Source organism: Chenopodium quinoa, unplaced genomic scaffold (genome assembly GCF_001683475.1).
Source record: "Chenopodium quinoa cultivar QQ74 unplaced genomic scaffold, ASM168347v1, whole genome shotgun sequence".
Lineage (NCBI taxonomy): Eukaryota > Viridiplantae > Streptophyta > Magnoliopsida > Caryophyllales > Amaranthaceae > Chenopodium > Chenopodium quinoa.
Window position 1 is genome coordinate 1133303 of NW_018744304.1, and position 14983 is coordinate 1148285.

General features: G+C 35.5%; 1 protein-coding gene across 2 annotated transcripts; it reads left to right on the plus strand.

The window, feature by feature from the left end:
- The first annotated feature begins 898 nt into the window (after positions 1-898).
- On the plus strand, positions 899-13654 carry LOC110695615 (MACPF domain-containing protein At4g24290-like). 2 transcript variants are annotated; one of them, XM_021872827.1, is made up of 8 exons: positions 899-1206; positions 1302-1586; positions 6528-6766; positions 8614-8815; positions 8942-9010; positions 9118-9304; positions 10163-10329; positions 12467-13654. In XM_021872827.1, the coding sequence occupies exons 2-8, from the start codon at positions 1314-1316 to the stop codon at positions 13136-13138; spliced, it is 1809 nt and encodes a 602-aa protein (XP_021728519.1). In that variant the 5' UTR covers positions 899-1206; positions 1302-1313; the 3' UTR covers positions 13139-13654. The 2 variants fall into 2 exon arrangements, with proteins under 2 accessions (XP_021728519.1, XP_021728520.1); XM_021872828.1 differs by lacking the exons at positions 899-1206; positions 1302-1586 and adding an exon at positions 2859-4294.
- The last annotated feature ends 1329 nt before the right edge of the window (positions 13655-14983 follow it).

Sequence of the window (14983 nt, forward strand, 5' to 3'; positions counted from 1 at the left end):
AATACCCATATTCCAATATGCAATTTCACCAAAAACATCATCAAAAGACAATTGCAGCATAGAATTGCTAGAAATTTAACTTTCAGAAGAAATTTAGCTTATTGTATATGCCATGTAACTAAAATTGGTCAAATCAAGTAAACTTTTCCCCAATAAAAGAAGTATAAATAGATTCAACCTCGAGAAAGAAATGAATCAAAACTCGTACTCCTTTCGTCCCTTTATTTTTGCCCCATTGCCATTTTTTGGGTCAAACTTTGCAAACTTTGACCATAAATTACCGTTAATATATAAAAGATAATATAGTCATGGGCGGTCTTGTTAGATTCGTGTTATTGTACATTTTATTAATATCACGTTTTTATAATTTTTACGTGTATGGAAATAAAAATATATACGTTTTATGACGCATTTTGGAAACCATGCACAGTAAAATGGGGCAAAAAAATAGGGACAGAGGGAGTAATCCACAGTGGCTAGCTGCATATACATGTAGTTAAAGGTTGCCACGTCATTATTTCTCAAGGTACATGATTAAAGCTACAACCTTTACAATGGCAAGCTACTTTTTTTGTAATTTTATTACGTCCCACAGGATGACATAAAATAAATGTATTAACAAATACATAAGATATATTAAACAAATAATATAATAGCATTGAGTGAAGTGAAACTACATAACTATATAAAGCTATGTAATTTGGCTTAGTTACAAGAGGTTGTAGCTCCACAATGGCTAGCATGTAGCTCCACAATGCACAACCATCGTGGATGCTTTAATATTCATGCTTTTTCAATATTTTCATCCTTGATCCTAGATTTGACCATCCCAAGATTTGACCAATCTATCCCCCCTTTCTCACTCTCCCCCCAAAAAATCAATAAAAAAACACAAGTAAAGAACAACACCAACTCTTTGCAATCTTTGGTGAAACACATCAATTACTATGCAGCAGTTAGCAGCCTCTTCCTTTCTTCAACCCCTTTTTTCTTCCTGCTAATGTCTTCCCAATTGCTAATTTAGGGTTTCTTATCTTTCTCTCTCCTTTTTCCGCCATTCTCAGGATTCGAGCTTTATTGTCTCTATTCTCCTACAAATCCCTAATTTTGCTCCTCTATCGTTTTCCCCAATTCATATTCGAGCTTAGATTTTCGCAGTATTACCGCTTCAGTCCTCAATTTTCGGCTATATTACATAGGGTTTGGGTATTGAAATTCACTTGAAATGTTCAAGGTTGAACTCTAAGAAGTTGTTAAATTAATAATTTTTTTTTTTTTTTTTTTTTTGCATGAAATTGGAGTATTTTTGAGTGATGCTTGTTCAAATGGCATTGAAATTACCGGCTGCGAAAGCAGCTGAAGTGGCGATTGGATCGATTGGCCGTGGATACGATATTTCGGCCGATCTTCGGCTTAAATTTTGTAAAGGAGATACTTTGGATTCACATTTGATTGTAATTGATGAAGATCATAGTCAAGAAATTGCTTTGCCCGGTGGAATTAGTGTACCTAATGTACCTAATTCTATAAAATGTGATAAAGGTGAACGGACGAGGTTTAGGTCTGATGTTCTGTCTTTTCAACAGGTACTGCTGCTAATTTTATTGTTTTTCTTTGATTTGCCCGCCTCAGAGTGATTGAGCTTGTTTTGTTGCTTGCTTGCTTGCCATTATTTGGTTGTGTAAGAAGTAGTGACACTTTCTCAGTAGGTATATTCCTATAGAACACGGTAAGTGAAAACGTCAACCAATTATAATTTAATTTTTACTGGAATTTAATTCATATGTAAACCTTATTAATTTTACAGTATTATTTATGTTTTCTAGTGTTTGGATTCTTAGGATTGGTTTGAAATTTATTATTTGTGCAGTTGTGTTCCCTTGTCGCGAAGTTTAAATATGGGTAATGATGGAGGAATCTGGTGAGATTATGAAAGTTAGTGAACAAGAACTAGTAACTTTGTCAAGCTTTTTCCTTTTCCTTAAATTGGATATGGAGATTTCAATCTCAGCTTTATTTCCTTTATTTCGACTGCTGTCTGGTTAGTAGGGGTGAAAGTTCGGTTTTCGGTTTGGATTATGCCCCAAATCGAAACCAAACCGAAATAATTCGGTTTTAGTGTTTTCAATCCAAATCCAAACCGAATTGAAATTCAGTCCAATCCAAACCGAACTGAATTTCTAATACTGAAACCGAATCCAATCCATAAACCAAATTTTTTTACATTTTTTGAGGAAACCGAAGTTTTTTTACTTAATTTCTTTATGTTTGTGATATTTCTTAGCAAAATTTATAATTTTAAGGACAAAATAACAAGATCTAATAGATAAACCGTCTAAAATATTTAACAAATTCAACTTTTACAGGCTCAAATTTGCCAACCAATATTCTCAAAAATAATCGAGATACATCATACATAAAAAAAAAAAAAATTAAAAGAAAATAAAACTTCAGATCTTGTACTCTTATGCTTCCTCGCATACAAGTATAACCTTAATGAAATTAAGTCTTCGTATTCATCTTCAACATCACCCAACAAATTGAAAAAAAATTGATATATATTTAAATTATAGGAATACCCATTGAATGAAAAGAAGAGAGAGAAGATTGTATTTTATGAATAAAAGGAGAATAGGAGGGACGGCATGAGAGAGAAAGGAGGGACAAGATGAGAGAGTGATGATAGAGAAAGGCTGAATGGGGCGGATGAAGGACAAAAGGATTTTAGGGTTTCTAATTGTTATATATATATATATATATATATATATATATATATATATGTATGGGAAGCTATGGGCTTTAAATTGGGCCTTGTTTACACACTTTACAGATTGAGCATGCATATATGCTAGTAGTATATTTCGGTTTGGTTCGGTTTTTCGGGTTTTAAGAAGCCCAAAACCGAATCCAAACCGAAAAACCGAATTGGCAATTTTTCCAAACCGAATTAAAAAAAATCCAATCCGAATTGTTAATTCAGTTTGGTTGGTTCGGTTTGCGGTTTTTATCCGTATTACTTTCACCCATACTGGTTAGTAAAGGAGTTTAAGAACGAACACATGCTTTAGTTTTGCACCAAATCAGAAATCTGTAGTACGATGAACTTATGATTATATTCATGACAGTTGTGCTTACGACATGTGATTACCAATTTCTACTAAAGAACATAATCATCAGACCCACTACACTAGAGTAGGTGTTTTTATATAAATATCCCAATTACAGGAACATACTCTTGAAAATAAGAAGGGCCAGTTTTTATTATGCATGAATCTAATGAACAGACTAATGAGGATTATACTTTCCATGTATGGTAGTTTAAGAGAGTGTGTTTGTTTATAAAATTGCTCTTACCACATGCTTTACCAGGAAGTTTGTCCTACAATACTTGGCTGTCAATGTAGTATGGCCAATTAATATTTTATATACTTTTGGTCTTTTGGATGAGACGTAGTATGGCCAAATATTACCCATTAAGTATAGCCAAGGAAAATGAGCAGTTAGCAGCCTAGCAGAACATATTAAATATAGAAAATTGAGATCAAAGAGTTAACTAAATATTAGATCAACTGCTAAGATTATGAAGTCACTTGATGTTGAAAGAATCCAGGGATAAGCTTTTTCGCAAAAAAAATCCCCTCATTTAAAGAAATAAAGATGAGAGTTGAATATTAGCTGCCGGCTTCGTTTACTCCAGCAGAAGAACATTTCATATATTTACATTTTTTGCTCATTTAAAAATTTCTGCATTGTTTTTTTCTATTATATGGTAACCACATGATGATCCACATGAAGGTGGCTGCCGTATTGCTTAAGCTATAGCAAATGCGTCTATTATCTGTCAGTTGGCCACTTTTTAAAAGGACTATGTTCAGTGTACCTTGATAAAGCTTCCTTGCAGCTAGTCGAGTTGCCTTACATGATGGGGTTCATGTTGTCAATTTCTAAGTATAAGTTGATGGATGTGAAACGATTTCCCTGATTGGTGATGGATTTGAAATCCCCACTTTTTTGTTGGCTGAAATTGATGTCCATGTAAGATCTTTTATATTTTGCAGGCATTAAGTTGATGACACTTAAATTTTTTTAATCCTGTAGAAATATGCGTCTAATCATCTGAGCATTTTCCTAATTCATTCAACTTATATCTCCTCACAAACCACCTGTCCACCTCCATCTCCTTTCCTTGCTGATGCAAAAAACAGTGGAAAAAAGCTGGAAATTGAAAGGGGATGTAGAATGATTGCCTTTATTGGTGTTGGATACATCAAACTTATGTATCTCTGTGAACAAGGTCAGCACCATAATCTTCCTAATCCAATTTCTACTGCTACTTGATGGTGCTTTTCGCTGCTGCAAAGATGTCTGATATTGGAATTTGATTACGCCAGCTTCTTTACTTTGGTATTTTCATGACCTAGGTTTGTAGTATATACACCTTAACTGAACTTAACCAAATATTCTGATTAACTAGTGAAGGAGTTTACTGAAAATAAAGGTACATTTAGGGTTGAAATAAGTGCACCCTGGAAACAAAGGTTAAACGAAGCTGGCTTTGCACTACCCTAAATTCTTGTAAAAAATGAGACTTATTTTATCTATAATTTTGATGCAAAACCCTTGCCCTCCTTCTCGCCAAAAAAGATATAGTGTTCACGTATGCAGTATGCTGTTAAAATCTTGGACAGCTATTTTGCTTTCACTTGAGCCGGTTATAAAAAAGCTAAAAGTACACCAAGGAGTTTCAAACTTCCCTGTGCCTAAGGCGTGCCTCGGTGTGGTATGTTAAAGTGAGACGCATATAATAAGCAATATAAAAAAACTGTTGTGCGCCTTTAGTTGTGCCTTGGTACGCCTTAGTGGCCTTCAGATCGCCCATGTGCCTTAGCCGTGCGCCTCCATGGGCCTTAGCTGTGCGCCTCCATGAGCCTTAGTTGCTCCTCATCAAAATCGCCTCGCCTAGACCACAAAATGCGCATGACCCCTTGTGCCTCGCGCCTTATCTTCAAAAACTGATTTTGAGATACATGAGTTTCATGTTGTTGTGTTTCTCATAAATGAATGGTATTTGTTTTTTGCAACTCCTTGCAATTCTTGGTATGGTATTTAGTTATTTCATTTTGATTAGCATTGCTCAAACATATGCTAAAATAAATATGTTTATTTGTCGAACATGGATATATAACTATGTTGGAGCTTCAATTGAACATTTAATTCAAAAATAAGACATAGTATTCAAACATGATAACCTACTTCCTCCATCCTTTTTTAGTTAACACGTTTCTTTTATCAAGTTTGCCACAACTTTACTGACAAATATCTCTAATTTTCGACTTGTAAATATTAAAAGTTGATATTATGAATATGTACTGGAGACCGTTCTAACAAAGTCCCACATAGCTATATTTCATCATAACTATAAATCACAAAGTTAGTCAAATTAGAGTTTGGGAATAGTGTCAAATGTCAAAATGTGTCAATTACAAAAGAATGGAGGAAATATTAGGGGTTGTTTGGTTGGACCTTTTGCAATGGGTTGGAATGGAGTTAAAGTCCATTCTATTCATTTTATTGTTTGGTTAGTCTTTTTAGCTATGAAACCTCATACCAAGAGGGTTCTAATTCTACTTTTTCCTCCTGGAATCTCATGCCACCTCACCCCGTAAGATTCAAAGTCCATTCAATTAATGAGATTTAGAAACCATCGAGCTTATAAACCAAACAACTTCAGATTAATAGGGAATGTATAATCCGTGCCCCCTTAGTATAAGATTCCATACCAATTTAATCCAAATTAACGAACCAAATGACCCCTTAAATTGTGACCAAAGAAAATTCTAAAGATCCCACACAAGCTTCAATGTTAAGACTTTTATTGATCACACATTTTACTTCAGGCTTCTAATCTAACATCTCGTGTGATTCACATTGAAGTAAATACTTCAGATAAGGAAGGTGTGCAATGAAGTACTTCAAATTGAATTCCCCTTGTGTTTGCAAATTGGAGTATTATTTGTATTAGATATATTGAAGAAGCATGCTTATCATCTTTAAACTTTCTTTTTCAATTCAGAAACTCTGAACATATCCCTGTTATTTCATAAATAAGTGCTTCCCAATATGGTATCTATGGTATTTAGGTTCAAAACAGTGCTAAAGATACTGGTTGAGAAGAATGAGATTGGAGACCTTATAGCATATGAGAGGAAAAAAAAAGTTTCAGTTGATACATTTATTGATCCTAAACATAGGGACTTGTGTTTAGCGACTGAAGTTTTTAGATACTCGTAATACCGCCATTGAATGTCAATTGTATTTTTATATAAATATTTGATAAATCATCTGTGGTTGCCACGTGTAGCATCATTGCCTCTTAATATGTATGCTGACCAGCTATCATATCTTTATGGATGATTTGTTTCTCCTCCCCCACCTCCCCTCCCTTTTGTGTGCTAGAAAAGAATATGACATGCAATGTATTTTATGGCCGTGTTTAGATTTTTCATATTTCCGGGTTATCTTGGCAGATGTCTGAACAGTTCAACCAAGAGATATCATTAACTGGTAAAATACCCTCTGGCCTCTTCAATTCTATGTTTGACTTTTCGGGATGTTGGCAAAAGGATGCAGCCTACACAAAAACATTGGCTTTTGATGGGGTTTTCATTACCCTGTATACTGTTGCTTTAGAGAAAAGTCAGCTAGTATTGTGTGACCATGTAAAACAAGCTGTCCCCTCATCATGGGAGCCTGCTGCACTGGCTAGGTAAAGTCATGTTCATTTATTATGCTATCATCTCTAGTTTGATAGGTGCATCCTTTTCACCTCGAAATACTTCAATTACTTATTATATTCAATTACTTATTAGATTCAATTCAAATTTATTGTTAGCTTGATATTGAACTTGAGTTTTGTTCAGTGGATGGACATATATGACAATGCCCATGGTGAATTTAGTTTTTCTTCATAAAAATTCATTACTATCTACAGGGTTGATATTGGGGGTTACAGAATTTTTGTAAGATAAACTCATATTTTGGGACAGATTGCATGATCATGGACATTAGCATGGTACTTTCTTTGCAAAATTCAATTTAAACTTTATTTTCGTTATTATCATTTATTACCAATAACCATATGGCCTATACATGTAAATTTTGTTTTGAATTATATTAATTAGCCTTGATATGAAGTTGTATGATTATATTTGTGGGGATGTACCTATATAAAATATCAAACCTTTGATAGTTTAATATATGGGTTCTTCTAAGGTGTACCCTTGTATATTTTTCTAAAATTCTATTATCATTGTGACTGTAAAAGTGTCTCGGTGTTGTTATCTCTGTAGTAATAAATTTTGTTAGTGTATCTCATTTTAAGAATTAAATTTCACGTAATTATGCTAAACTCCTTGTTTAAAGTGTGAGAAATTCAGGTCTAACTTCTTATCTAAACTCATTTTCCCAACCTACATAAGAAACCTATCTAGTTTTATTGTTTTATTCCCAAAAGTACTATGGAAAATTGCAAGACATTTACAAAATGGAGTTTATTAACAGAGAGATATCCCTAATCATAAGGGTACCATAGAGGCTTTTAATAAATGTAGGGTACAACGATGATATATGATAAACACAAGGGTATGTTGTAGAAAACCCCTTATTTTCTTTATCAAAGGTAAAAAAATAAAACAGGACAAAAGTCTGTTTTGACCACTGTTGGCAAGTGCACTGTCCTTTTTGAGCATAATTTTGTCATTGTTATTCATACTAAGCAAGCTCATTTGGTGTAATGATTGTATGGCCATGAGTTTGGATTTTGGGAGGATGAAGCTTTGAGTTAATTGTTTAATCGAGAACACTTTTCTACTATATTTAGTGACTTATCACTGTAGACTTATCTTAAGAAAGGCATTTTGCTATGCTTTTTGATAAAAGGTTTTAGTGAGCTATGTAAGTTTTTGAATTAGAATAAAAACAACATATGCTTGCTGATCTTTTCTTTTAAATGATGAAAGTTAATATCAAAGTGAATTCTGCCCTCCACTTATTAACATATCAAAGTTAATACCAAGGCATTTTGAAAGTGGTTTTTATTCCATGATTTGATGTGAAAAAAAGGTATTGGAGGTTTATAATAAATGGTCACATTGGCCCCTGTTGAATTATTCAGAGGTTACCTTACCTTACTTATATGAATAAAAGAGATACGTTCAACCCTTCATTTCTGATTCATTAGAAAGCCAAAAGGTTTGAAACAGTGTCCCAAACAGATCTTTCTCTAGAGTTGTTATTCCTTTTTCTACTTGATAATGTCTTGTTTAAAGATATTAGTTTACATATAGTGGCTACATTAAGTTTTTTTTCCTCCATGGCATGCTTTCTTCAAGGCCTTATCTTATGAAGGCCACCTTTCAGTTGGTAACATCTATTTTTGGGTTGGAGTCCTTGGAGGGCTTATTTGATTTTAATTAGAATTTGAGTTGAAGGATTTCATTAAATTGTGCTAGATTTTTTATAAAATCATTCCTTGGTATAAGTCAGATATTTTTCATGATGTGTTCTGCTACTCCATGATATCAGCCTTTGACTTGTGTTTCTGAACTACTTAAGGTTCATTGAAATGTTTGGGACACACATTATTGTTGGAGTAAAGATGGGAGGAAAGGATGTTGTATGCGTAAAGCAACAGCATTCATCACACCTTCAACCTGCTGAAGTGCAAAAAAAGTTAAAGGAGATAGCTGACAAAAGGTTTTTAGATGCAAATGGGCAGTACGACATGAATTCTGGTCATATTTTTCAGGATGGAAAGGTTTTCTTCTCTATCATAAAATGTTTTAGTGTTTGGTTGCATTTTGATGTCTTTCTTGCATTATTTGAGCTAAGTGTTATTTTGGTTGGAAAAAAGTTATGTAACTGATTGATACTATCTCTGCAGTTTGATGTTCGGGAACAACGTCTGAGATTTGCTGATATGAGTCCTTCTTGTTCATATTCACACAAGGAGGTATTTGTGTAGTGCAATGTGCCTTGGTATTATGGTCTAAGTTTCTTTGATGGTGGAAAATCTTAAAATATCCAGTATGTCTTTTCAACCTTTTTCATTTGTTCCAGGACATTACTACCATCTGTAAGAGGAGAGGAGGAAATGATAACAGGAATATTCCTCATCATGAGTGGTTACAAACTGTACAATCTGAGCCAGATGTAATTTCCATGTCCTTTATCCCGATCACATCTCTATTGAATGGTGTCCCTGGGAGTGGGTTCTTAAGCCATGCAATAAATCTTTACTTACGCTGTAAGTTCATGTAGCATTTGATCTTATCACTTTAATGCTGTTGGTTGATTTGTAAGAAATAGATTTATGTGAAGTAATATGATAATCATTTTCCAACCCAATCATTGCTGTGTCGAGGCTAAGTCAAGGGGAAACATTGCCCTAATCTTAGCAGATCAAGGTAGGCTACCCTTGCTTTCCATTACCTGGGAAGTTATTTAGCTGGATTTTTAACTTTGTTGGTGTTACCTAGCTGTTTGTTGAACTCCCCCTCCCTAATTAATATATGGCAGGAGTGCTTGCTCTCAGAAAAGGTTGCCTTGTTATTTGCTTGACTCAAAAAATTCTGCGTGTATGCTCTCTACGAGATACATTGTTTATAAAGGTCAATATAGAAAAAAACTGACATCAACTCTCCAATAATTTTTGTTGTTTTAATATTATTATGACTTTTGAAGGAGTAATTTATAAAGGAAGCGACTGTTTAAAAGGATATAAATGGTATCTAAGCTTGGGAGATTTGCTTAGTTTTTTCATTTTTTTTTATTTTTTTATTTTTTTAAATTGTAGATTTTGGGTGCATGAAATGATAAATTCCTAGTAATTTCGATTATATCTAGGGGGTGGGGCACATCTAGCCTATTGCAATGTTGAAATATGCAGCAAAGATTTTCATTTATTCCGGAACTGAAAAATGACTTTTAAGTTTATTTATGTGCTCGGTGAAGATCATGGTTTGCTTAATCCAAGTTAAATTATACCATTAGAAACCTATCTAACCTTGTGTTGGTTACCTATGAGCAGACCAAGGCTTATTATATCAGTTGCTCATGAAGCTGTTTAAAGTCTTGTTTTTTTATTTGTTTGGTATATTTGCAGACAAACCACCGCTTGAAGAGCTTCATCAGTTTCTGGAATTTCAACTACCAAGAACATGGGCACCTGTGTTCAGTGAGCTTCCCTTGGGCCCTCAACGCCGGCAACAAAACTATGCCTCTTTACAGTTCAGTTTCATGGGCCCAAAGCTTTATGTGAATACCACACCGGTACTTTTTCTTGACCGTTTTTAGTCTTCATCTTTATGTGATTTGAAAGCAGACATTCTTTGCTTTATAGGTGTTTAACCATCAGGGTTATCGTTTTATTTTGCATTTACAAACCCGGTGGGGTAGCTAAAATTTACTTATCAACAAACAAGTTTTGAAACAGGATCTTAAATTAAATTGTGGATCACTGGAGGTTCACCATCAATTCAAATAGGCGCCGAACAAATATTTCATGTTAAGAAGATAGGATACTAAGCATTTAATGTTATACTCCACCCGTCCTTTTTGTTTGCATTATTTGCTTTTTCACAGTCTCCAAAAAACAAGTTTGACCTCTGTTAACTTTAATTGTGTATTAGTAAAAGGAAAAATTGGTATTATTAATCCCAACTTTCGATTAAACCTGAATACCAACTTTAGGGGGTATTGACTTTTATCGGGCCTAACCGGTTATCAAACCTGTTATAGCAAGTTAATTGCCACGTGTCTAACACCCTATTGTTAAAAAAAAAAAAAAAAAAAAAAAAAAATTAACTACCCCTACACCGCCGACAACCTTCCCCTCCTTAGCCCCACTGCCAGCAGCTACACCCACGAACCACCCCCACTTCCACTGTCGAAATTTTTCCCCTCCCTAGCCATAATTCCCGACAGCGACACCTTGCCCACCCACGAACCCCACTGCCCAACCACAACCACAAACCTCCACCTAAAATCCCTCCCAAAACCCATACCCGTCGAAGATGGCTAGCTTTCTTGCTTGCTTTCCACTACCTGTTTGAAGTTTCGCACAACCCACAAATCTCCCCCGCACGGAAAGGGTAGGTTTGGGTTGGGCGGGCGACAAAAGCAGGGGTGAGGCTGGGGCTGGGGCTGGTTCGCGAGCAGGGGTTGGGGGTGGATGGGAGTTCGTGGGATGGGGTTCGCGGGCAGGGGTTTAGGTTGGTGTGGGGTGGGGTGGGGTTGCTGGATAGGGTAGGGTCGCCCACCGGGTAGTGGTGGGGGGCGGATGCGGGCTGGTTGTTTTCCGGTAGGGGGGCTGGCTGGGAAGGAGAGGGGTGGTTTGGTTTTTTTTTTTAGTTTTATTTTTTTGGCTATTTAATGTGTGACATGTGGCAATTTATAAACTATTAAATAAGAGAAAACTCCCATTAATCTCACAAATAAACAAAATAAGTTTATTCTCAACTAACAAAAGGGAAAAGCTGAATTTTAAATTATAAAATGTTGTACTGATGGAAAAAGTGAAGGAATGTGTTAGAAGGTTGGTAAGAAGGTGAAGATGGTGGTCGGTTTATTTTCGGTTGTGGGTTGAAGGAGGAAGGAGATGGTGATTGTGGTCGGCTTCAGTAGTACTCCGTTCACATATGGGAAAAAACAGAACTTGGGTTGGGTTTAAAGACTGTCAATTCTCTTGGTAAACGGATGTTACATAACTTTTATACCTTTACAGAAATACCCCAACTAAAAGCACGTAGAGTGACCAAAAAGCCCCTCGGTAAACAAAATTTGTTAATCGAGGGTATAAACATGAATTCGCTAATTAGAAAAAATCACCTTTTCTTCCGGTCATTGGTCATTTGTTGAAAGAAAACACCCCCAAAAGTTGGGATTACTCAAGAATAATCGATAGTTAGTATTAATTAAAGTAAATGGCCCAAAGTTGGGATTAATAAAACCAAATTTTCCTTGGTAAAATTATAATAAGTTGATTTTATGTAATCTTATATTCAAATGAATCTGTATTTGGTTATCGATTATTAAAACCCAGCTTTTCGCACTCATATATAAGCATTCTATAATACTCTCTCTGTTTCTGTCTTGTATACTTCATATTTGTTTCGAATCTTGCAACTATTCACATTTTAAGGGAATCTTCAAATTATTTCCAACAAATAAGACAAAACATAATTGTGTGGAGTCTTGTATGATTTATATCAATGAGTGCTTTACAAAAAAATATCAAATTTTAATTTAGTATTATGTAATAAAGATATTAATGTTTAAAGATGTGCATTGACTAACATGCTGTCAAGAACAGGACTGTTTAATTGTAGTTTTCAGTAAGGCGATTTTAAATTTACTCCCTTGGAAGCAGGTGTTTCTTAATTTGTCTTGCCTCTGAATTTGGTTGCAGGTTGATGTAGGTAAGAGGCCTGTGACTGGCCTACGACTTTATCTTGAAGGTAGGAAAAGCAATCGTGTGGCCATCCACCTGCAGCATTTGTCATCTCTTCCTAAGATTTTTCAATTGAAGGATGATTCTACCGGAAATTTTTTGCAAGAACAATATGACCGGAGATTTTATGAGAAAGTTGGATGGAAAAATTTTTCTCATGTATGCACAGCACCGGTTGAGTCCGATGAAGATCTTCCAATTGTAACTGGAGCCCAGCTGCAAGTTGGTGATTATGGTTTCAAAAAGGTACTCTTTCTTAGACTCCGTTTCTCCACTGTTCTGGGAGCCACACCGGTAAAAAACTCAGAGTGGGATGGATCACCAGGTTTGGGCCGCAAGTCAGGGCTCATATCAACCTTAATTAGCCAACACTTCACGACTGTGGCAAAACCGCTGCCACAGCCAGCTGATGTGAATATCAATTCTGCTGTTTATCCTGGTGGTCCTCCTGTTCCAGTTCAAGCACCCAAGCTTCTGAGATTTGTTGACACCACAGAGATGACAAGAGGTCCACAAGACACTCCAGGCTATTGGGTTGTTTCTGGTGCAAAACTTGTCGTTGAAAAGGGTAAAATCTCACTTCGCGTGAAATACTCTTTACTTACTCCTATTTTACCTGACGAGGATTAGTCGGAATAACTGCATAGTAGTCTCCTTACTGGAAATTGGGTGAAAATCTCTGGGTTAATCATTTGAAGGAAAATTTGTTGTGGAGTAAATGAGGTGGAGTTTTCACGATTGCTTGTGTAATTTTTTTTGGATGCAAATCACCGTGCAACAGAATGTGAAAGGTGGTGGGCATTATCGGCAATTTTTATGGTGATTGATCCGTGAACTTTTGGTTATATCCTTTTCACTTCACCCAACCAAAAAAAAAAATTAAATAAAAAATTGTAATTGTAATGTAATTTGTTAATCTTCATTTATAAAAAGGATAAAAGAGGCCGGGTATTTGCAATTGAAGTGCTTGTGTGTATGCTTGACTCTGTTAACTATCTTAACTAAGGCTGTCTTTGGTCCAAACTAAAATCAGACTGGAAATTGATAATTTAAGACTTAGAGATCAGACTGAACATTGGACCTGAATCTTGTTGAATTGTGTGAACCCTTATAAAAACCTATATTGAACTTATAGGTTATTCTCTCCGTCTAGAATAATCGACATGTTTGAGTGTTTGACCTCTTTTCACTTTTTATATTCTAACTTTTACTCTGAGGTTATTAGTAACGTATTTAAAATAAATTTTATTATGAAATAAATTTTACTTTTACTCTAAATTTGTTAGTAGCGATGATGTGGTGAGTTTGGATGGAAAAGACTTGACCACGAGTGAATGTTTTAAATATCTTTGGTCGATCATCTAGAATAATGGTGACATCTATCAAGACGTGGCCCACAGGGTTGGGGTGGCTTAAATGGAGAGCGGCCACGAGAGTGTTATGTGATCGAAACATTTACTTACAGTTGGAGGGAAAATTCTACAGAACTGTCATAAGACCAGTGTTGCTCTATGGTACTGAATGTTGGGCTTCTAAACAAGGAGCACATTAAAAAGATGGAGGTTACGGAATTGGGGCATGTTAAGGTGGATGTGCGGGAACACTCTGAAGGATAGAATCAGAAATGAGGTTAATGCAAGAAAGTAGGCGTGGCAGGCATTGCAGTTAAACTAAGGGAAAATCGTCTGCATTGGTTTGGGCATGTGAGACGGAGACTCGAGGGTGCACCAGTTTGAAGAGTGGAAGAGTGGGACCATGAAAGGGTTAAACGAGGGAGAGGAACCGAAAATGACTTGTTTGGAAGGAGTTAGGAAGGATATGAAGTATATGGATTTGCATGAGTATGAGGCATTAGGTCGTAAGGGATGGAAGAAGAAGATTTTTTTCGATGACTACACGGAATAATCACTTTTGGTTCATTAGCCGACCCCAATTACGGGATTAAGGCTTTGATTGATTGATTGTTAGATATATATAAAGAAAGTTAAACTAGTACAGTGGCATATGTGTCTAGTTTTAATGTGTTAATTATTCTAGGAATTTTTTTTTTCAATTTTTTGTAAAGGTAAGGAGGACTTTGACCATATCTCAATTCTCATGGTTTTTTGGTTCAGTATTTGTGGGCCATACACTTGGGAGTCGAGGGGAGGGTAAGGGCCCCCAAATACACTCACTTGGTAAAAACATTACTACCTCCGGTTCAATTAAACTAAACAACATGCAAACCTCCATTAATCAATTTAATCTCAGCAATCAATTAACCTAAATCCACAAATTAATCTCAATAATATAATCAATCAAGTATGCTTTACCCAAACCCTAGCAAGAGGATCTACTCACTAATCATCATCATTCAACCAAACAAGTAATTACAAAGCATTAACCAAAATTGAAGAATAACTACACTAATCAAAGCATTAAGCAACAAAACTAAATCAACATGAAATTAAAGAAAGGAAATAAGAGGAGAGAGAG